Here is a 23433-nt window from a genome sequence, read left to right as displayed (position 1 = left end):
GGCTACAATTATGAATAATCGGTCGGTGCAGTCAGAAATCGTCAGACTCGCGCGCCTTCACGTGATCTCGAGCTAGAACAGGTCATGTGATGTGGACGCCCCGCCCTGCTCTCTTTCGTCACTCCAGCTGTGCACGTGACCGGAAACCGGCTGTTGTTTTCTCTGTGCCAGTGTGGACCCCGAGTAAAGCATCTGCAGCCGGAGCGGCCCCTCAGGTAGAAGTCGTGGGGTCCCGCGCTGCCTCAGCACTGGCCTTAGGTCACAGGGATAGTAATATGGCCGCATACGTGCCGCGGTGAGGGCGCCTCTGGGGGTCGCTGTTGTTGGCTTTTGGGAAATAGGAACATTGTTCTGGTTGGGGGGGGCTTAGCGGTTTCTGGGGTTTTGCCGGGTGATCCTAGGGTGTTGCTGGGGTTTTCTTGGTTTGTGTTGGGTGTTCCTAAACGTTGGGGCCGTTGCCGGGTGTGTGTTGCTGGGTGTTCGGGGTATTACATGAGGGAGACTTCCTAACATAGGGGGTGTTGCTGGGTGTTCGGGGTATTACATGAGGGAGACTTCCTAACATAGGGGTTGTTGCTGGGTGTTCGGGGTATTACATGAGGGAAACTTCCTAACATAGGGGGTGTTGCTGGGTGTTCGGGGTATTACATGAGGGAAACTTCCTAACATAGGGGGTGTTGCTGGGTGTTCGGGGTATTACATGAGGGAGACTTCCTAACATAGGGGGTGTTGCTGGGTGTTCGGGGTATTACATGAGGGAAACTTCCTAACATAGGGGGTGTTGCTGGGTGTTCGGGGTATTACATGAGGGAGACTTCCTAACATAGGGGGTGTTGCTGGGTGTTCGGGGTATTACATGAGGGAAACTTCCTAACATAGGGGGTGTTGCTGGGTGTTCGGGGTATTACATGAGGGAAACTTCCTAACATAGGGGGTGTTGCTGGGTGTTCGGGGTATTACATGAGGGAAACTTCCTAACATAGGGGGTGTTGCTGGGTGTTCGGGGTATTACATGAGGGAGACTTCCTAACATAGGGGGTGTTGCTGGGTGTTCGGGGTATTACATGAGGGAAACTTCCTAACATAGGGGGTGTTGCTGGGTGTTCGGGGTATTACATGAGGGAGACTTCCTAACATAGGGGGTGTTGCTGGGTGTTCGGGGTATTACATGAGGGAAACTTCCTAACATAGGGGGTGTTGCTGGGTGTTCGGGGTATTACATGAGGGAGACTTCCTAACATAGGGGGTGTTGCTGGGTGTTCGGGGTATTACATGAGGGAAACTTCCTAACATAGGGGGTGTTGCTGGGTGTTCGGGGTATTACATGAGGGAAACTTCCTAACATAGGGGGTGTTGCTGGGTGTTTGGGGTATTACATGAGGGAGACTTCCTAACATAGGGGGTGTTGCTGGGTGTTCGGGGTATTACATGAGGGAGACTTCCTAACATAGGGGGTGTTGCTGGGTGTTCGGGGTATTACATGAGGGAAACTTCCTAACATAGGGGGTGTTGCTGGGTGTTCGGGGTATTACATGAGGGAGACTTCCTAACATAGGGGGTGTTGCTGGGTGTTCGGGGTATTACATTAGGGAAACTTCCTAACATAGGGGGTGTTGCTGGGTGTTCGGGGTATTACATGAGGGAGACTTCCTAACATAGGGGGTGTTGCTGGGTGTTCGGGGTATTACATGAGGGAGACTTCCTAACATAGGGGGTGTTGCTGGGTGTTCGGGGTATTACATGAGGGAAACTTCCTAACATAGGGGGTGTTGCTGGGTGTTCGGGGTATTACATGAGGGAGACTTCCTAACATAGGGGGTGTTGCTGGGTGTTCGGGGTATTACATGAGGGAAACTTCCTAACATAGGGGGTGTTGCTGGGTGTTCGGGGTATTACACGAGGGAGACTTCCTAACATAGGGGGTGTTGCTGGGTGTTCGGGGTATTACACGAGGGAGACTTCCTAACATAGGGGGTGTTGCTGGGTGTTCGGGGTATTAAATGAGGGAGACTTCCTATCATAGGGGGTGTTGCTGGGTGTTCGGGGTATTACATGAGGGAGACTTCCTATCATAGGGGGTGTTGCTGGGTGTTCGGGGTATTACATGAGGGAGACTTCCTAACATAGGGGGAGTTGCTGGGGGCATTTTTGATGCTCTGGGCCTTTTGGTCTCGGGTGTTGCTAGGTGTGCACCTGTTGGGGGTGTCTCTTATGGTCGATGTGTTGGACGGTGAGGGGAGAATCTGGATTTGGGGAGTGTTGGATGTAGGGAATGTTGGGGTGCTCCTAGATGTCGGGGGAGATGCGGAGTGTGAGTTTGCTGTGGGAGTGATATTGGCTGTTTGGGGTGTTGCTTGGTGGTTCCTAATGTCGGGGTCTTTTGGGATGTTGGCCAGTGAGGGTAATGTGTGATTTGTGAAGTATGTTGGGGTATTACATGTAGCAGGGTGCTGCTGGCCATATGTAGATTTTTTTAACATAGGGGGTGCTGCTGCGTTCATTTTTGTGCCCTGTGGAGTGTTTTGGGGTGTTTGGTGTGAGGGTGGTAGGCTGGGGGTGTTAATGCTGTTGGACATTGAGGGGTGATGTAGGGAATGTTGTTGGAGTGTTCCTAGATGTAGGGGGAGGGTTGCTAGGTGACTTTTGGATTCTTTGTGTGACTGTTGTTTGTTCTCTTGGTCTTTGTGTCTGGAATGTTGTTGGCTATAGGGGGTGTTGGGCGGTTGCTCAGGAAAGGAATCATGTTCTAGTTAAGGGTGTTTCTTATTATCAGTCTTTGTTGTGTTGTAGGTGTTTCTAGGTATAGTGGTTGTTGCTGGTTGCATTTTAGATTTTTGGGTTGTTTTGGTCTTGGAGTGTTGCTTGGTGTTTCTTAATGCATGGGTCTGTTAGGATGTTGGACAGTGATGATAACATGGGTGATTTGAGAGGTATGTAGGGAATGTTGTTGGGGTGTTCCTAAATGTAGGATAAGTTTCTGTGTGTGGGGGTGTTGATGTCATTGTTTGGGCGATGATATTGGCTGTATGGGGTGTGTGGCTGTTGCTCAGTGAGGGCGTTGTGCTCCATTTGGGGATGTTGGGGTGTTGCTTACTATTAGTCTATTATGGTATTGTAGGTTTTTCTGGGTGAGGGCAGCATATGTGATTTGGGGGTGTTGCTGGGCAAGTATTGGATGCTTTGTGGGGGTCTCTGTCTTGCTGATCTCGGGGTAGCTCAGTGAGCTTGTCACTGGTGGATTTGGGCTGTGGTGGTGATGATTGGTGCTGGGTGGAGAGACTGGCGTTAGGTTTCACCTTACTGTTGTGGGGGTTGGATGTTTCTTTGTGTTGGGTTTATAAATGCATGGAATGTTAATTGGGTGTGTTTTCCATGTTTTGTTTGCTGTTGTTTGCTCTTTGACTTTGCCAATAGTAGGGGGTGTTCTCAGGGATCTCTGCCTTTTGTCTAAACATTTAGCTTCTCCTTTCTTTGCAGGACATGTGACTGGATTGTGTAGGAGCGCTGACATGTACTCTCCACAGGCCCCGATACCGGACCCCAGAGATGTTAAACAGGTATGGGGGGGTTGCCTGTTAAGGTGTCATTCCTCTTCTCAGTTCGCACAATGATGGATTTGTTTAGTCATTGTCACAAATCATATTGCGGATGAACAGATGAGGGGACTGACATGTTCTGGCTTCACATATGGTGCAGGGTTATTTTGTTGCTATTTTGGGCCCCTCCTAAGCTCAGTTAGGACATTCTCCACCGCTCTCATGATTGATGCACACAGGTGACAGGGTTCCGCCATATGTATTCCAGGTACCCACCTAAATCGTTTTTTTCCCTAATTTACAGGTTACATTTTATAGTTTTGACAAGTTTCTTTTGCGTTTCTAGCTGAGTTATTGCCTTCCATTTTCAGGTGGGAATGTAAAACATCTCATAGACTTCCTGTAATACTGTTTTCTTCTCATAATGGCAGAATATCACAAAAAAGTTATCGTCTTCGCTCCGCGCCCTTCAGATTCGCTCTGTGACGACTGATGATGTAATCACGAGTGACGATGACGATGCAAATGCGCTGTGTATGGCGCTGGAGGCCGTCTTCATCCATGGACTAAAAGAGAAGTTTATCAGAACCCAAACCGACAGGAGGAATAAGGGGCGCCGCATACTGTTACCCCAGCCGGCCTTCTGGCCTCTTCTGAAGGCTGTCACTCACCGGTCAGTGCATGGAGGGTCAATGCCAACAATACTCTTTAGGATATGTGCCCACGATGCTTTTTTTAAGCGTTTCCGCAGCGTTTGTGCCAGCTCAGACACTGCAGAAATGCTTAAAAGAAGCTTCAAATTAATTTGCATGCGTTTTTGGCTTTTTGTGCCAATGCATGCGTTGTTAAACACTCAGGAATCGCTTAGCGGCTAAAAGCGCAGCATGCTCATTAATTTCCACATTGCTGAGCGTTTTTAGCCTTCCCCAATGTTCCCAGAAAACGCGCGTCAAAAACGCGCGTCTTTTGTGCAAAAAAAACACGCAAAAAACGCGCGGAAAAAAGATGCGCGTTTTCTGAGAAGGGGATCAGTTTTCTGAGCGTTTAAAAACGCTAACGTGGGCACATAGCCTTATAGTCAATCTCGTCATTACTTTGTATACTCGTCTGTCGCCTGTATAATGTCCCGCCATTACTCTGTATACTATCGTTATACTGTCCTGTCATTACTCTGTGTACCGTTCTGTCCTCTGTATACTGCCCCCTCCTTACTCTGTATACTGTCCTGTCATTACTCTGTGTACTGTTCTGTCCTCTGTATACTGCCCCCTCCTTACTCTGTATACTGTCCTTATATTGTCCTGTCATTACACTGTGTACCGTTCTGTCCTCTCTGTACTGCCCCCTCCTTACTCTGTATACTGTCCTTATACTGTCCTGTCATTACTCTGTGTACCGTTCTGTCCTCTGTATACTGCCCCCTCCTTACTCTGTATACTGTCCTTATATTGTCCTGTCATTACACTGTGTACCGTTCTGTCCTCTGTATACTGCCCCCTCCTTACTCTGTATACTGTCCTGTCATTACTCTGTGTACTGTTCTGTCCTCTGTATACTGCCCCCTCCTTACTCTGTATACTGTCCTTATATTGTCCTGTCATTACACTGTGTACCGTTCTGTCCTCTGTATACTGCCCCCTCCTTACTCTGTATACTGTCCTTATATTGTCCTGTCATTACACTGTGTACCGTTCTGTCCTCTGTATACTGTCCTTATATTGTCCTGTCATTACACTGTGTACCGTTCTGTCCTCTCTGTACTGCCCCCTCCTTACTCTGTATACAGTCCTTATACTGTCCTGTCATTACTCTGTATACCGTTCTGTCCTCTGTATACTGCCCCCTCCTTACTCTGTATACTGTCCTGTCATTACTCTGTGTACCGTTCTGTCCTCTGTATACTGCCCCCTCCTTACTCTGTATACTGTCCTTATACTGTCCTGTCATTACTCTGTATACTGTTCTGTCCTCTGTATACTGCCCCCTCCTTACTCTGTATACTGTCCTGTCATTACTCTGTGTACCGTACTGTCCTCTGTATACTGCCCCCTCCTTACTCTGTATACTGTCCTGTCATTACTCTGTGTACCGTTCTGTCCTCTGTATACTGCCCCCTCCTTACTCTGTATACTGTCCTTATATTGTCCTGTCATTACACTGTGTACGTTGTCTTCTCTATAATGCCCCCTCCTTACTCTGTATACTGTCCTGTCATTACTCTGTATACCGTTCTGTCCTCTGTATACTGTCCTGTCATTACTCTGTATACTATTTCCCTCCGGTCAGCGGTCGGTACGTCATCTTTTCCATGTTTCTTTCCTTGCAGTGACGTCATCACTCAGCTGGAGACTATCAGTTACATAAGCAGTGACGTTGGCCGCTGCCGCTCCTGGTTGCGCCTGGCCCTGAATGAGTCTTTGATGGAGTGCTATTTCCTCACACTACAGAGAGAGAAGTCTCGCTTGGTGGAGTACTACCAACCGTTTGCACTACTGCTGGATGCTGAGGATTGTGTTGTTGTCCTCAGCTACCTGCAGGGTTTGTCCTCCTTGATATTCTGTCTGTCTTACAAGTCTTCTATCCTGAACGAGTGGACGGCGTCTCCGCTCACGTTATCTGGGCTGTGGCCTGAGGACGCTGAGCCTGTTGTGCAGTATGAGCCACACAGGCGGAAGTCCCTGGACTCGGTCTCCCATTCATCTGGGTCTGATGACACCAACCATTCAATGATCAGTAACACTAAGGGGCAGCTGGAGTCGTCTTCTCTGAGCCTGGATAATAGCAGCACGTCTTCCCAGCTTTCTTCCAGCTTGGGATCTGATGAACAATCGGTAAACCAGGGCTCAGTGACACCTGCGTCCCCCAAGAGCTCTTCGTTTCCCCTACAAATTCCAGACCCTTGTGATGCTGTGGAGGGCACCCCGGCTGCCATGCAGTGAGTACGGGTGGGGCTGGTTAACCAAGGCAGGATACAGAGCTTATTTCCACTTCTGTTTTCCAAACTGCAGCTCATGTAAATGTCACAGCCTTGTGTCACATGCCATCAGTCTGATATGAGCCTATTTCGTAGCAGCAGCCAAAAAACACGTAGTTTTATATCCAGTTGCCGCAGATTTGCAATGCAGTTTTTATAAATAAAGAAAATGTTTTAGCTTTTTAAAAAAAAAGTGGCAAAAACTACATCACAAAACTGAGGTATGCTGTGGTAAAACCAAAGGCGTTTTTCATTTCTGAGCCCAGAAACAACTCTAAAAAAAATACACCCACATAATGGCGATCTTATGGTTTGGATGGCAGTAGAGTGGATACTAGGTGCTGACAGCTGATCTTTGACACTCTTTATTTCCAGGGACACGAAAAGTGGGACTAATGGTGAAACAAATTTGAAGTCTCTGTATGTTTTCCCCGTCCCTCAAGTCCTCAAAGCTGATGAAGAATACAAGGAACTGTCAAAGGCTCCACCAGCAGACGCACCCGAGACGGCTCCTATCACTGAAAACACTTCAGATGCCGAGCTGACTGTCACTGAAGTGCACTCCTCTCCTTCCACACCGGAACATTGTGTGGACTCCCATCCTGTTTCTGCCCCTCTTAGCAATAGGTCTTTTTCAGCAAATGCATCTGCAACTTCAGAACTCCCAGTGAGTACCCGATGTAGTGTCAGTGACTGTTGTGCTGAAGGAAATATGCTGGACACGCAGTTTCTGTCACTTTATGATTTCTGTCTATCTTTACTGGCATATCACCCTTTGCCTAGCTCTCTTTCTGGTGAAACCTACCCTTTGTTACTGCCTCTATAGCAATGTGAACTAAGTAGAGCCATGTTCTTCTGTGTTTCTTCTATTTTTTAATTATTACCCCCCCTTCCACCCCGATTTGTTCAGAAAAGCCCAAGCTGGATCTCTGAAGATGATTTCCATACAGAATCTCCAAGTATTGTAGTAGATGAATCCAGTATTGGACCCTTTGCCTCCAAGCTGCCAAAAGTCGCCAGCTTTGAGTCCCTGAAACCTCCTGGCGCAGTCTTTAATGTGGTCCACCGCAGGCAGATAGGTAATTCCCATATGTTCAGTGCTCTCACTGTGACTTATCTCTGGTGTTTTGCTGATTCTTCCCATATTGTTTCCTACAGGGCTGCCCAACCCGTTCCGTGGCCTCCTGATGCTGGGATCCCTGGAGCGTAAAAATGCCTTAGGTCTATATAAGCCTTATTACTGTGAGCTGACACCATATGAGTTTCGCCTGCACGTGGAAGGAGATGAGCAAAACTGCCCTGAGAGCTGCTCTCTTCTTCGCTGTGAGTCAGTGGGTCCCGCACACAGTGACGGTCGCTTTGATCTTCACTTTCCAAGTAAAAAATTGTATATGAGGGCACCGTCTAAGGACGAGGCCCAGGACTGGGTGGACAGAATACAAGAAGCAGTTGACAAATTTCGACCACAGAATGATGATTGCTGGGAGGTGATACAGTGGCCGGATTCCCCACGAAGTCATGCACTTCTCAGGGAGAGGGCGTCCCCTTGCCAAGTATTTGACTGGACTTTCCAAGTGGAAGTTGGGCCGGATGTTTTGAAAGAGTCCGTTCTGTACATGAAGTTGCACAAGTCTTGGTCGAGGTTCATTTTTTCACTCTCGACGCAAGCACTGAAGTGTTTCCAGCTGCGGAGCAGCGAGAAGGTTCTGTACAACATATACACCGCTGAGATGGTGAAAGACATTCTTCCGGACACTGGCCTTGGGAGCCCCTCCTGCTTTCGGCTGGTAACCACCAAGGGCTCCTTGCAGTTACAGGCGGAAAACTCAGCTGAAGCCAAAACCTGGAGAGAGCTTGTCCGCGCCGTGTTCCTTGAGTTGGAAGACGACGCTATGCTTTTTCTGAGGGTGGCGAGTTTCCACATAAAACCGCACGTTAGGGATCACTTGCTCTTTCAGTACCTCCTGAATATTCCCACCGAGCGGGGTCTAGACACGCAGAACTTTAAGTGTGCAGGTGGGTGAGGGCCTGGGGGTCTAATGTAGCTGTTGCTCCGCGTGGTTTATTACATGTCTCCTTTTGTCCTTTTGTTTCAGGCTGCCATAAACAGATTGGATTTAACTTTGGGAAGGCGAAATTGTGCACGTTTTCTAGCTTGTATTATTGCGGCTTGTGTCATCAGGATGATGTGTTCATCATCCCCTCCAGAATTGTGCATAACTGGGATTTGATGGAGCGACCGGTGAGTACAGCAGGGATCTGTCTTCTTCCTCACGGCAGGGCCTCATCTGCTTAATTCCTGGTGGTTAGGAGCAGCTGGCACCTGGATGCTTGACCTCCTGTAGATGGGCATGGTCTTCACTGCCTATGTATGCCTCTTCGTTAAAGTATGTTCACATGATCATATTTTCAGTTCAATTGCTGTCCGTGAAAACCACTGACCTCACTCGGACCAGTGTTGTTCAGTTAAAAATCTCGCTTGCGCTATTCTCTTCAGTATTGTGGATGACACTCTTGCCAAAAAAAAAATCTTTAAAAAATTGCATCTCATTGAAATCATATGTATGGCATCCAGTTTTTACACATAAATTGCAATTAACTGCTTTAGGTCTTGTAAATGTTATTAACTACCCAGTCCTCGGGTTATGAACTTGATACCTTCTGTAGCTTTGTTAGTAACCCGGATATGTATGCAAGTAGGAACAGGGCTGAAGTTAAAAAAAACAAAAAACAAAAACCTTAATATATGACACGCTCTGGCCGCCCAGCTGCTCCCTGCCCGCGATATGGTCCTCTTCTATTCATCGTCGAGCATGCTGGTCTTATGGTTGTGTCCAGGCCTTGGAGGTTTCTACACGTTGTAATGTCGCAACATTATAGTCGCGACGTTATCACACAAAGTGTCCTCTGGGGCTTGGACGCTGGCGAAAGTCTTTTATATGGGGCACGTGACCGTGGAAGGAACAGGACCGGGTGGCTAGCAGTGGGGTGGCCAGAAAGGGGTGTATTCTATATATATCGCAAGCTTATGATGCACATTAAGATTCGGCCTGGACGAGGTGGGGAGCCCTGACCTACAGTGAAGAGGCCAGAGATGCAGTGCGCCCGATGCCGAGGAGGTGAATATTGGTTAACCCCTTCCTTACATTGGATGTACTATTCCCTCCATGTGACCTGGGACTGAATAGTATGTCACACACGATCAGCTGTGCTCTCGGGGGGAGCGCAGCTGATCGCGGCTGGGAGTCAGCTGATTATCACAGCTGACACCCAGCACTATGTGCCAGGGGCAGTCACAGACCGCCCCCGGCACATTAAGCCCTGGCACACTGCGATCAAACATGATCGCAGTGTACCAGGGGCATAGGGAAGAATCGGGCAATGAGGGGGCTCCCTGCATACTTCCCTGAGCCCCTCGGAACAGCGCAATGTGATCGCGCTGTTCCGAGGGCCTCTTCCCTGCAGGCCCCCGGATTCAAGATGGCCGCGGGGTCCTGCAGGGAGGCGGCTTTCTCAGTGCCTGCTGAGAGCGGGCGCTGAGAGAGCCTTCTCAGTGCCTGTCAGATTGCTGATCTGACACAGTGCACCTGGGACAATATAATAAAGTTAAAAAAAGTGAAAATATTTTTAATTAAATTCCTAAATATTCCCTAATAAATTCTTTTATTTGTAAATAAAAAAAACAATAAAAGTATACATATTTAGTATCGCCGCATCCGTAACGACCTGCCCTATAAAACTGTCCGCCTAGTTAACCCCTGTAGTGAACCCCTTCAAAAAAAGGCAAAAAACAATGCTTTATCATCATACTGCCGATCAAAAAGTACAATAACACGCGATCAAAAAGACGAATATAAATAAACATGGAACAGCTGAAAACGTCATCTTGTCCCGCAAAAAACGAGCCGCCAGACAGCATCATCAGCAAAAAAATAAAAAAGTTATAGATCGCAGAATAAAGCGATGAAAAAATTATTTTTTATATAAAATTGTTTTTATTGTATAAAAACACCAAAGCATAAAAAAAATTATTTGATATAAATGAGGTATCACTGTAATCGTACTGACCTGAAGAATAAAACTGTTTTATCAATTTTACCACACGCGGAACTGTGTGAGCGCCCCCCCTCCCCCAAAGAAATTCATGAAATGCTGGTTTTTGTTCATTCTGCGTCCCAAATATTGTAATAAAAAGCGATTTAAAAAAAAAAAAGTCACGTGCCTGAAAATGGTACGAATAAAAACGTCAACTTGTTCCGCAAAAAATAAGACCTCACATGACTCTGTGGGTCAAAATATGGAAAAATTATAGCTCTCAAAATGTGATGCAAATACTATTTTTACAATAAAAGCGTCTTTTAGCCTGTGACAGCTGCCAAACATAAAAACCCTCCATAAATAGTAAATCAAACCCCTTCTTTATCACCCCCTTAGAGAAAAATAATAAAATTAAAAAAAAGTTTTTATTTCCATTTTCTCGTTAGGGTTAGGGGTGTGTTGGGGTTAGAATTGGGGGGTTTCCACTGTTTGGGCACATCAGGGGCTCTCCAAACGCAACATGGCATCTGATCTCCATTCCAGCCAATTCTGCATTGAAAAAAGTCAAACGGCGCTCCTTCCCTTTCAAGCTCTGCCATGCGCCCAAACAGTGGTTTACCCCCACATATGGGGTATCAGCCTACTCAGGACAAATTGCACAACAACTTTTGGGGTCCAATTTCTCCTGTTACCCTTGGGGAAAATAAAAATTTGGGGCAAAAATATCATTTTTGTGGAAAAAAATTATTTTTATTTTTATGTCTCTACGTTATAAACTTCTGTGAAGCATTTGGGAGTTCAAAGTGTTCGCCACACATCTCGATAAGTTCCTTGGGGGGGGGGGTGTCTAGTTTCCAAAATGAGGTCACTTGTGGGGGGTTTCCATTGTTTAGGCATATCAGGGGCTCTCCAAACGCGACATGACACACGCAGACCATTCCATCAAAGTCTGCATTCCAAAACGTCAACTTCCCTTCCGAGCCCCAACGTGTGCCCATACAGTAGTTTTTTCCCTCATATGGGGTATCAGCGTACTCAGGACAAATTGGACAACAACTTTTGGGGTCCAATGTCTCCTGTTACCCTTGGGAAAATAAAAAAAATTGGGGACTAAAAGATCATGTTTGTGGAAAAAATGATTTTTTTTTTATTTTCATGCCCGGGTGTTTTAAACTTCTGTGAAGCACTTTGGGGGTTCAAAGAGGTCACCACACATCTAGATAAGTTCCTTGGGGGTGTCTAGTTTCCAAAATGGGGTCACGTGGGGGGTGGGTTTCCACTGTTTAGGCACATCAGGGGCTCTCCAAACTCGACATGGCGCCCGATCTCAATTCCAGCCAATTCTGCGTCTTCCCTTCCGAGCTCTGCCATGCGCCCAAATGGTGGTTTACCCCCACATATGGGGTATTAGCGTACTCAGGACAAATTGCACAATAACTTTTGAAGACCAATTTCTCCTGTTATCCTTGGTAAATTAAAAAAAAATTGGACCTGAAGTAATTTTTTTGTGAAAAAAGTTAATGTTCATATATATATATATATATATATATATATATATATATTTTTAAACATTCAAAATATTCCTGTGAAGCACCTGAAGGGTTAATAAACTTCTTGAATGTGGTTTTGAGCACCATGAGGGGTGCAGTTTTCAAAATGGTGTCACTTTTGGGTATTTTCTATCATATAGATCCCTCAAAGTGACTTCAAATGTGATGTGGTCCCAAAGGAAAAAATGGTGTTGTAAAAATGAGAAATCGCTGGTCAACTTTTAACCCTTATAACTTCCTAACAAAAAAAATGTTGGTTCCAAAATTGTGCTGATGTAAAGAAAACGTGGGAAATGTTACTTAATAAGTTTTTTGTGTGCCTTATCTCTGTGATTTAAGGGCATAAAAATTAAAAGTTGGAAAATTGCGATATTTTCAAAATTGTCGCCAAATCTCCGTTTTTTTTTTTTCACAAATAAACACAAGTTCTATCAATGAAATTTTACCACTAACATGAAGTACAATATGTCACGAGAAAACAATGTCCGAATCACCGGGATCCATGGAAGCGTTCCAGAGTTATTACCTCATAAAGGGACAGTGGTCAGAATTGTAAAAATTGGCCCGGTCATTAAAGGGAATCAGTCACCTCATTTTTGGCTTATGAGCTGCGGCCACTGCCATCAGGGGCTTATCTACATCATTCTGTAATGCTGTAGCTATGCCCCCGATGTAACCTGAAGGATAAGAAAATCGAGTTAGATTATACTCACCGATGACGTCCTCCTTACTTCTGCCGCGGCTCCTGCGCAGGCGTATTATATCTGCCCTATTGAGGGCAGAGCAGATTACTGCAGTGCACAGGTGCTGGGAAAGGTCAGAGAGGTTCGGCGCACTGCAGTACTTTACTCTGCCCTCAACAGGGCAGATAAAGTATGCCTGCGCAGGAGCCGCGGCAGAAGTAAGAAGGAGAACGTCATTGCTAGAAGATGGGAGGTGCCGGACCGGAGCGTGACACCCACCGGACTGAAGTATAATCAAACTCTTTTTCTTCTCTTTCAAGTTACATCGGGGGCTTATCTACAGCATTACAAAGCGCTGTAGATAAGCCTCTGATGGCGGTGGCTGCAGCTCATAGGCCAAAAATGTGACAGATTCCCTTTAACGTGCAAACCATCCTTGGGAGTAAAGGGATTAAAAAAAAATTATATAAATTTTTTAAACGAATATTCCCATTCTCGCCCTATCCTCTCCTTCTTGGCGTCAGGTGCACTGCATCTCTGGCCTCTTCACTGTAGGTCAGGGCTCCCTGCCTCGTCCAGGCCAAAGCTTACTGTGCATCATAAGCTTGCAATGACAATATGACCTCAGTGAGCTCCGGCCTGGACGCGGCTGGGAACCTGTCCTATAGTGAAGAGAATAGAGATCTAGTACATGACAGCAGAAAGAAGAGGACCAGACGGCAGCCGCAGAGTTCAACAGTGAGGTGACTATACTAGGGCTCTGTTTTTTGTTTGTTTTTTTTACTTACGACGTATGTAACTAGGGGTTGTACGTAAGTCGGATGTTCGTAAGTCTGGGGACTCCCTGTACAAATTAAAAATTTTTTTTCTGGATGAAAATCAGACTTTATTTTTTCTTATTTTCGTGTGAACTTAGCCTTAGTGAAGGAATAGGATCAGCTGTACTGTGGCTTCATTTTCTCATCTGAATTATCGCCTCGAGTCTCATGACCCAAACTGACAACATCAGTGGTGACACCTAATCTGGCACATATTACATTTGCAGTCACTTTTGGAAAGAGTCACAAGTTTCTTTTGGCTGCTGGTGGTAATTAAGGGGTGCTTATCTGTGGTTTCCAAGTTGCTGATCTCTTCCTCATGCTTGGGTGGATGTTTTCTGTCCTCTGTAAGACATTTGATACACAGCTTGTTATTCTTCTACGATGAGCTCAGCGACGAGTGAATGTCTCTCCCTATTCTGAATCTCCAGGTGTCCAGATCGGCTCGAAACTTCCTGAGCATGGTGCAAGACGAGCCAATCTTTAACCTCAAGTGCTTAAATGACCGACTATATCAGCACACACAGACAATGCGGGAGATCGGCCAGAGCCGGGAGAAGCTGCGGCTGCTGGGGGAGTATCTCATGACCTGTCGCAGCGGAGCACTGCAGGAGCTCAGCACAAGGTGAATGTCGATGCTCACACACTACTACCACCAATGTTACACGAGTCCTCTCTTCGTTGGGGCGGTAAAAGTAGCACCACTGGAAGAATGGTAGTGATTTCTTACAGTAATCATGGCCTTCCGTTATTAGGTTGTCAGCGCCATCTAATGACATTGGAAGGATTTTCAGTCATTTTTTTCACATAGTATTTGTGTTTATGCATGCTTATTGGGACCTATCATGGCTTCTAGGAGGAAACATAGCACAGATCAAGTAAAGATCTAAGAAATGGGGAATTATGATATGATGCCAATTTAATGCTTTTTTTTCCCCTCTCTCTTCGTAGCCTTGACCAACGCGATTACCTCCTGAACTGTTCTCACACTTACAGCGTTCGGGACTTTATACAGGTGTGATGCCAGCCTCCATGTCTCCTAATATAACCCTGGCTTCTATCACAAGTGTATGATGCTAGACCTGCGTTGTCAGACTTCTGCTTTGGGTAATGGTTCATATTTCTTGCAGATTGCCAATGGAGGATTTGATTGTTGTCTCCAATCCGCCCTGGAGTTTGCCAGCAGCCATGTCTTTCAGTGTGAGCTGTGCAGTCAGAGAGGCTTCATCTGTCAGATCTGCAACCAGGATGAGATCATCTACCCTTTCCAGTTTGACACCACAACAAGGTGAGAGCTATTGTCTCTATCATCTGGTCCAATTCACACTGGAAAACTTACTAGAGTTGGTGTGAATCAATTCGCAGGACATAGTCCAGCTCCGTAATCTGTGGCCATCAGACGGAAGGCCTGAGAACTACCTCCTACCTCCCGGCATCCACAGATATTTTGACTTGCCGGCCTGGCGCGACGTGACACTGACATCTGCAATACGTGGCAATGCTGACGTCACACCAGTCCAGCTAATCAAAATAGGAGCCTTGATCAGCGGCAGTATGATATTTCTGCCTGCTTGACGTACCTCCTTCCACTTTATAGCAGCGGTATTTTCTAATAGCGGTGCCCTCAAAGTTCAAGCTATCATTTGTCTCCAAATGTCCAGATCTCAGTCCGATAATCATCTGTGCTATGTGCTCTCCAATCCTTAGAGGCCACACCTCACCAAATACAGGGCTTAGAGCCTTCTGCCTCCTTTATGCTGCCATTTCTTCCTTACCTGTCATGGGTATCCCATTCTCATGTCTAACTTGGACACTGTAGAACTTTTGTAAGTCTGAACCATACCACCCCTGCGTGTTCATTGGTGTGGATGTGCCAGCACAAATGACCACTGTGCGGTGTTCATTCTGGGGCAGTGATTTGCCGGGAAAGGGTGGTTCAGACTTATCGCAATGCTCCCCATGAATCTGTAGCGGCTGTTTTAGACATGAAGCAAGCTGGGCACTGATTGCAAATAAGGAAGGAGCGTCAGCCATTGAGTATATTGACTTTAAAGCGTCCGCCACCAATGTCTCGAGTCAGAGCTGATAGTGGCAAATTGAGGACATGCCCAGTGTTCGGTATGTTCTTTTAATGTTATGGCTGAAGATGAAGTACTCCCGCAGGTCCTAGTCCCGACGCTGGATGGTGTAAAGTTGTACAAGGGAATAACAACGTTTTTGCTTTCACGAGAACTGTTGAAGTCACTGGGTAGAAAAAATATTTCAAAGAATTAGAAGTGCAATCCTCCCCTCCTCCCTGTAATGTCATGTCTGCCGACAGTATTTTAGGTGTGGCCTTTAGCCAACATTATATTGTATCATACAGGAGACCTCTCCTCCTGCCCAAACAGCTATGTGTAGCTGACCCCCATGGTGTCTGCCTCAAGAAGTGATTCTGCTGAAGGGAGTTCACACGGTCACTGAAATCACCACATACTAACCTTATTTATGTTTTTGTTAGTATTGTTCAACGTCCCTGGCCATGAAGTGATTAATTGCACATTAGAAAGCGTGTTACAGGCAGACATATTGTGTGCATCCATGATGTGTGTTTCCCACCCCCTCCAGAAGGTGGCAGCAGCGGCTCAGCCTCTTCTTCTCTCTCCTAGGTGTGGTGACTGTAAAGCCGTCTTTCATAAACCTTGCAAAACGCCTGCTATTCGGTGCCCACGATGTGAGAGACGGAAGAAGTGCCAGAACAAGCGGGTATAGGTGTGAGTCTCCCGGAGTCACGGCCCCCTCTGCTTCAGTTTGCACACCCGGACGGTATCATACTCGTCACTTTATTCTTGTACATAGATTTAGTGTGTATATTGTGTACATAGATGCCACTAACTCCCCAGACCTTGTACACAGCGGGCGCTCGCTCAGGTGATCACAGGAGACATTCATCTCAAATTGTCTTCTGCCAGGCAGTCTTCCATTTCACAAACCAGTCATTGCCAAGAGACTCCTTACCGGGCAGGAGGAGGCCGGCATCGTGCTCCGCGCTCTCCACAGAGTTATTTTTGTATCATCAGGTATTTTTGTATTTATTGACTGGAATCATCTGATCTTGTGCCTTGTCCTCTGGGCAATCCATAACATGGCTATGGAGAGCGAGTCATGTGCCATTTTACGCCAAACTAATGTTCCCTAATGTCTGACAGCTTGGCCGGTTTTGTATTGTTTATAAGCCACATAGAAGAGGCTTGTCATGCAGGTTCCCCCTCCCTTGAGGGGAGTAACATTTTAGATTCTTTCATCATGACAGATGTGAGTGTGATACTGACTACAACATTGTTACTTAATTTGCTTAATGACCTGAAGCTGCTGTAGGGAATACGGGCAATGCAACTATTGCACCTGGTACCAGTGACCTTCCCCCAGCAGTGTGTGTCGGGTAGCAGTGTCTTCCACCCAGCAGTGTGCCTCTTTCACCAGGCACCAGTGTCCTCCACCCAGCAGTGCAGTGTAGCTCATGCAGTCCTGGGCCAGTATCTTCCTCCAATAAGGGCTGTGTAGCTTATACTGCCAGGGCTGTGTCCTCCACTCCTCAGGATACTGCATCCAATACCTGTGTCTTCCACCCAGCGGGAGATGCAGTTTATACACCAGCGTCTTTCAACCTTCAAGACAGCAGAGCTCATTCCTGGACCAGTGTCCATTACCAATCAAAATAGAGCAGCTGATAAACCTGGACAAATTATCCACTCGTCAGGGCAGTGCAGCTCATGTGCCCAGGCCAGTGTCATCTCATCAGGGCGGTGCAGCTCATGTACCCAGGCCACTGTCCTTTAGTCATCAGGGCCATGCAGCTCATTCTATTGCCGTGATCGAGACACTCTGCTAGGTGGAGGCGACGACTGCTCTGGTTTCTCCTCACTTCATACGTGCCAAACACTTTCCTACCAGTTGACAATGTTTTATGTTTTTGATTGTATTACACTGACGTCACTTATTTTATTTGTCTTCTGTATAATAATTATTGTAATAAATGTGATTTTAAGGCTTTGTTTCATTTTATCAACTTGTCTGTAGTTACTTACAGGGATATTCATTGGTTGGCATTAGTATAACCATACGGCAGAGGGCCAGCATTGATAATCTAGATTGTGGCGGAGGTGGGCAGCCTTCTATCATTTGGGCTTGTCTCAGTCATGGCTGTGTTCACATAAGATGTCGGGACTGCCTCTGCCTGTAGCTTCATTTGCTCTGTCTGTTTTCCATCACAGTCCAGCCCGAGCCATCGTATACAGTGAGTGATACTCGCTATGTTTCACAATACCACAATAAGGAAGCCACTAATACTCTACTGCAGACATCCAGTCATGTGAAATGCCATGTGCTTCTCATGCAAAGGGAAACTGAGAAATCCAAAACCACAGAATATAAATAAATATATTCTATAAGGACTAAAGTGTTCTGCTCCCTCCACATTACACCTGTGGTAGATTTTATCACCTTTCTTTCTACATCCAGAGCCATTAATATCTAGTCAGTTCCTTTTGAAGCTGTAACAGCCTCTTCTAGGAAGACTTTCTACAAGACTTTGGTTGTGTCTGGAAATTTTTGCTCATAATTCAGAAGAACATTTGTGAGGTCAGAAACTTAAGTTCGAGCAGAGTAAGCACTCACAATCTCTGTTCTAGTCCATCCCAAAGGTGTTGAGGTCAAGGCTGTATGTGGCCGGTCATGTTCTTCCAACAAAACTCCCCCATCCATGGCTTTTATAGTTTAAGCTTTGTGCACTGGGCACAGTCCTGGGGAACAGAAAAGGAACTTCCCCAAACTGTTTCCACAATTATGGAAGCTACAAATCTCCAAAATATCTTGTGCTGAAGTATTAAGATTTCCCTTCACTGGAACAAAGGTGCTTAAACCAACTGCTGAAAAGCAAGCCCATAGCGTTACCCTTCCTCCACCAAACTTAGCTGCTTGACTGCATTGTCAATGCCATTGGTTTAGTCTTATCTATTCAAATGACACCTGCCCACTTGAAAACCAAAAGAGAATTTAAAAGAAGACTCTGTGGCTATAGAGGACATCTATAATGTACGCGACACTCCGGTCTCAACACATCAAAGAGGTACATGGGGGAAATCTTGATTGTTTTAAATTTAGTGTAATAGAGGTCCTAGCACCATCTTCGAGAGTAGGACATTGGAACAAAAAGATTCTTCAGAAGTAGACAAGCTGGATTTACCAGTTGGGAACCACTACCCCTCTTGGCCTCAATGAGCATACACTTTGGCTGCTTTTTATAGTATTGGTCTCCCATTCATTTGAATACTACTTACTTACCTGTTACATTTGTATTCCAGCTTCTCGATTTAGTATTGGGACTCTTTGAACCTGCCTAAACTTATTGACCAATATGGGTGTCTAGTTAATAAAAAAAAACAAAAAAAAACATCCTTGGTAGCCTGACTAAAAAGAACACATTTTAACCTGGCCATATTTAATATGGATTTAGTAAGAGCTGGAAGTACTTTCCTTTTTTATTTCAGTATATGGTTCTTTTGTGCATATATACCTTTATCTATACAGTTGTGTGAAAGCGTTTGCCCCCTTCCTGATTTCCTATTCTTTTGCATGTTTGTCACACTTAAATGTTTCAGATCACCAAACAAATGTAAATATTAGAGAAAGATAACACAAGTAAAGACAAAATGGAGTTTTTAAATGAAGGTCTTTATTATTAAGGGAAAAAGAAGAAATCCAAACCTACAGGGCGCTGTGTGAAAAAAGTGATTGTCCACCTTAAAACATAAATTGGCTGTGGTTTATTACATCTTTGGGAAGCGGAGTTAAATTCCTATAGCCACACTCAGGCATGATTACTGTCACACCTGTTCTCAATCAAGAAATCACTTAAATAGGACCTGTCTGACAAAGTGAAGTAGAACAAAAGATTCTCAAAAGCTAGACATCATGCCGCAATCCAATCAAATTATGGAATAAATGAGAAAGTAACTGAGATCTATCAATCTGGAAAAGGTTATAAAGCCATTTTGAAAGCTTTGGGACACCAGGGAACCACAGTGAGGGCCATTATCTACAAATTATGAAAAGGTGGAACAGTGGTGAGCCTTCCCAAGTGTACCCGGCCTACCAAAAACGCCACAAGAGCATAGTGACATCAAAAAGCTCGCAAAAGACCCCACAACAACATCCAAAGAATTGCAGGCCTCACTACTTGCCACCATTAAGGTCCGTGTTCATGAGAAAGAGATTAGGCAAAAATGGCCTGCATGGAAGAGTTCAAAGACTAAAACCACTGCTGAGCAATAAGAACATAAAGGCTTTTCTCAGTTTTTCCAGAAAACATCTTGCTGATCCCCAAGACTTTTGAGAGAATACTTTGTGGACTGACAAACACAAAAGTTGAAATTTTTGTAAGGTGTATGTCCCATTACATCTGGAGTTGAAGTAACACAGCATTTCAGAAACAGTAAAAAATGCTGGCCGTACTATGATGGTCTAAAGCTGCTTTGCTTCAGGGACCTGAAAGACTTATTCTGCTGTCTGCAAAATATCCTGAAGGAGAATATTGGGTCATCTGTTTGTGACCTCAAGCTGAACAGCGTGCTTGGGTTGTGCAGCAGGACAATGATCTAAAAAACACCAGCAAGTTTACCTCTGAATGGCTTAAGAAAAACAAAATTAAGACTTTGGAGTGGCCTAGTCAAAGTCCTGACCTTAATCTGATTTGAAATGCTGTGGCATGACCTTAAAAAGTTGGTTCATGCTCGGAAACCCTTCAATGTGGCTGAATTATAACAATTCTGCAAAAGAGGAGTGGGTCAAAATTCCTACAAAGCATTGTAGAAGACTCATTGCCAGTCATGACAAATACTTCATTGCAGTTGCTGCTGCTAGAGGTGGCCTATCCAGCTATTAGGTTTATCACTTTTTCACAGATGGCCCTGTGGGTTTGGATTTCTTTTTCCCTTGATAATAAAGACCTTCATTTAAAAACTGCAGTTTGTGCTTACTTGTTTTATCTTTGTCTAATATTTACATTTGTTTGATCTGAAACATTTAAGTGCGACAAACATGCAAAAGAATAGGAAATCAAGAAGGGGCAAACACTTTCACACAACTGTATATGTTCAACCCATATTAATCTTCATTTGAGGTAGGTTTATACATCTTATCTGGGAATGTAGTTTACATTGCTTCCCTGTGGAAGAATAGTCATATTCCCATAATCAGAGGCATCTATTCCATCTTAATATTATGGCCCACGGACTCCGATACAAAATATCTCTCTTAATGCTTGGCTCTGAACGCCCATTTACACTTAATATACCTCCACTTCTGGGTTCCAGAGTGTAGCACATAACCAAGATGGTTATGTTACTTGCCTCCGTAACCATTTTGTTGCGCTCCATGTTTGAACACACAGCTATTTTGGGTATGTAATTTCCGGCCTCATGATTGTCAAACTTTGGTCATTCAATCTATAGACCTGGACAGTGATTATATTCTTGACTCGAGTGTTTGATATACATTGATGAAATATACTGTATGTAGAGACAATTGTGTTACTTTACCAATAAGATCATATTTATCTAGTATACCTTTTAGATATACTGCTAATCCTTTTGTATATGATTTGCATGTTAATATAAATTTTATATTTGTGCTCAAAAGTTTGCATACCCTGGCAGAATTTTTGCTTTTTTGGCATTTTTTTTTCAGAGCATATGAATAACACCAAAACATTTTCTCCACTCATGGTTAGTGGTTGGGTGAAGCCATTTATTGTCAAACTAATGTGTTTTCTCTTTTTAAATTATGATGACAACCCAAAACATCCAAATGACCGTGATCAAAAGTTCACATACCCCATTTCTTAATACTGTGTATTGCCCCCTCTAACATCAATGACAGCTTGAAGTCTTTTGTGGCAGTTGTGGATGAGGTTCTATATTTCCTCAGATGGTAAAGCTGCCCACTCTTTTTGGCAAAAAGCCTCCAGTTTCTGTAAACTCCTGGGCTGTCTAGCGTGAACTGCGCGCTTGAAATCTTCCCAGAGTGGCTCAATGATATTGAGGTCAAGAGACTTAGATGGCCACTCCAGAACCTTCACTTTGTTCTGCTGTAGCCAATGACAGGTCGACTTGGCCTTGTGTTTTGGATCGTTGTCATGTTGGAACGTCCAAGTACATCCTATGCGCAGCTTCCGGGCTGATGATTGCAAATTTGCCTGCAGTATTTGCTGATAATGTGCTGCATTCGTCTTTCCATCAACTTTGACCAAGTTTCCTGTGCCTTTGTAGCTCACACATCCCCAAAACAGCGGCGATCCACCTCCATGCTTTACAGTAGGAATGGTGTTTCTTTCATCATAGCCCTTGTTGACCTCTCTCCAAATGTAACGTTTATGGTTGTGGCCAAAAAGTTCAGTTTTGGTCTCGTCTCTCAAAATTGCCATGTTCCAGAAGTTTTGATGCTTGTCTCTGTGCTGTTTTGCATATTGTAGGCGGGATACTTTGTGGCATTTGCGCAGTAATGGCTTTCTTATGGCAACTCGACCATGCAGCCCATTTTTGTTCAAGTGCCTCCTTATTGTGCATCTTGAAACAGCCACACCGCTAGTTTTCAGAGATTCCAGTATTTCAGCTGATGTTATTTGTGGGTTTTTCTTTGCATCCCAAACAATTTTCCTGGCAGTTGGTGGGTGAAATCTTTGTTGGTCTACCTGTCCGTGGTTTTGTTTTTACAGAGCCCCTGATTTTCCATTTGTTGATCACAGTTTAAATGCTGCTGACTGGCATTATCAATTCCTTGAATATATTTTTGTATCCCTTTCCAGTTTTATAGAGTTCAACTACCATTTCCTGTAGATCCGTTGACAATTCTTTTGCTTTCCCTATGACTCACAATTCAGAAACGTCAGTGGCTGGATGAAAGATGTAAGAATCTGGATCCCAGAAACTCACTCAGCTTTTATGCACACACACTGATTACAAGCAAACCGGCCACAGGTGAGGATGTTACCTTTAGTAGCCATTCAAACCCATTTGAGTCACCTTCTGTGCATGTTATCAGGCCAAAATCACCAAGGTATGTGAGCTTTTGATCAGGGTCATTTGGATGTTTTGGGTTGTCATTCTGATTTAAAAAGGGAAAACAGTAGTTTGACAATAAATGGCTTCATCCAACCACTAACCATGAGTGGAGAAAAAGTTTTGGTGTTATTCATATTCTCTGAAAAAAGGCCAAGAGACCAAAAATTCTGCCGAGGTATGTAAACTTTTGAGCACAACTGTATATAGAATTTTTATTTTTTAATCCTTGCTATGAGTATTGACATATATTGGTGCAAATACATTTGGTTAAACTAATAAGAGTAGGGTACACATCTATATGCCTTTAGATTTACTAATACCTTTTTTTTGCATATGATCTATAGTCAGCAGACCCCTGCTATGATTGTTGTTCAGCACCCCTGCTATGGCCTCATTCAGCATTGTTTGTTTACCCTGCATAGTAATGCCTGCTCTGGCCTTGTGCTAATTGGTTAATTACTGATTGTTGCCATTTGGTGCCTGATGCTAGCAGACATTTCATATATATTTAGCTCTGGCTGGGATAGCACGCGTGTGGGGTCACGCGTGCAACAGATATAAAGTGCTTTGCAGTTAGACAATGGCAGTTGGACAGTGCAGGAGACAGGTAAGGTGCATAAGATTTTTATACAAACATGCTTCTTGGTCAGTCGTTCTACATTATGCATTGATCATATCAATCTGCTGCTTATTTGTTTTAACTTCTGCTTTCTCACAACCCGTCTGCCCTTTAACA

The 23433-nt window shown here is 44.8% G+C and overlaps 1 protein-coding gene across 2 annotated transcripts; it reads left to right on the top strand.

The window, feature by feature from the left end:
- Positions 1-81: 81 nt before the first annotated feature.
- On the top strand, positions 82-17643 carry PLEKHM1 (pleckstrin homology and RUN domain containing M1). Of its 2 annotated transcripts, none has more exons than XM_073580500.1 (12): positions 82-215; positions 3478-3557; positions 3968-4209; positions 5863-6471; positions 6886-7177; positions 7421-7589; positions 7669-8526; positions 8607-8752; positions 14031-14224; positions 14551-14614; positions 14730-14887; positions 16248-17643. In XM_073580500.1, the coding sequence occupies exons 2-12, from the start codon at positions 3510-3512 to the stop codon at positions 16348-16350; spliced, it is 2883 nt and encodes a 960-aa protein (XP_073436601.1). In that variant the 5' UTR covers positions 82-215; positions 3478-3509; the 3' UTR covers positions 16351-17643. The 2 variants fall into 2 exon arrangements, with proteins under 2 accessions (XP_073436601.1, XP_073436602.1); XM_073580501.1 differs by having other exon boundaries at positions 159-295.
- The last annotated feature ends 5790 nt before the right edge of the window (positions 17644-23433 follow it).

Source organism: Dendrobates tinctorius, unplaced genomic scaffold (genome assembly GCF_039654945.1).
Source record: "Dendrobates tinctorius isolate UK_male_01 unplaced genomic scaffold, ASM3965494v1 ptg000065l, whole genome shotgun sequence".
NCBI lineage: Eukaryota > Metazoa > Chordata > Amphibia > Anura > Dendrobatidae > Dendrobates > Dendrobates tinctorius.
This window is presented reverse-complemented; position numbering and strand designations above follow the sequence as displayed.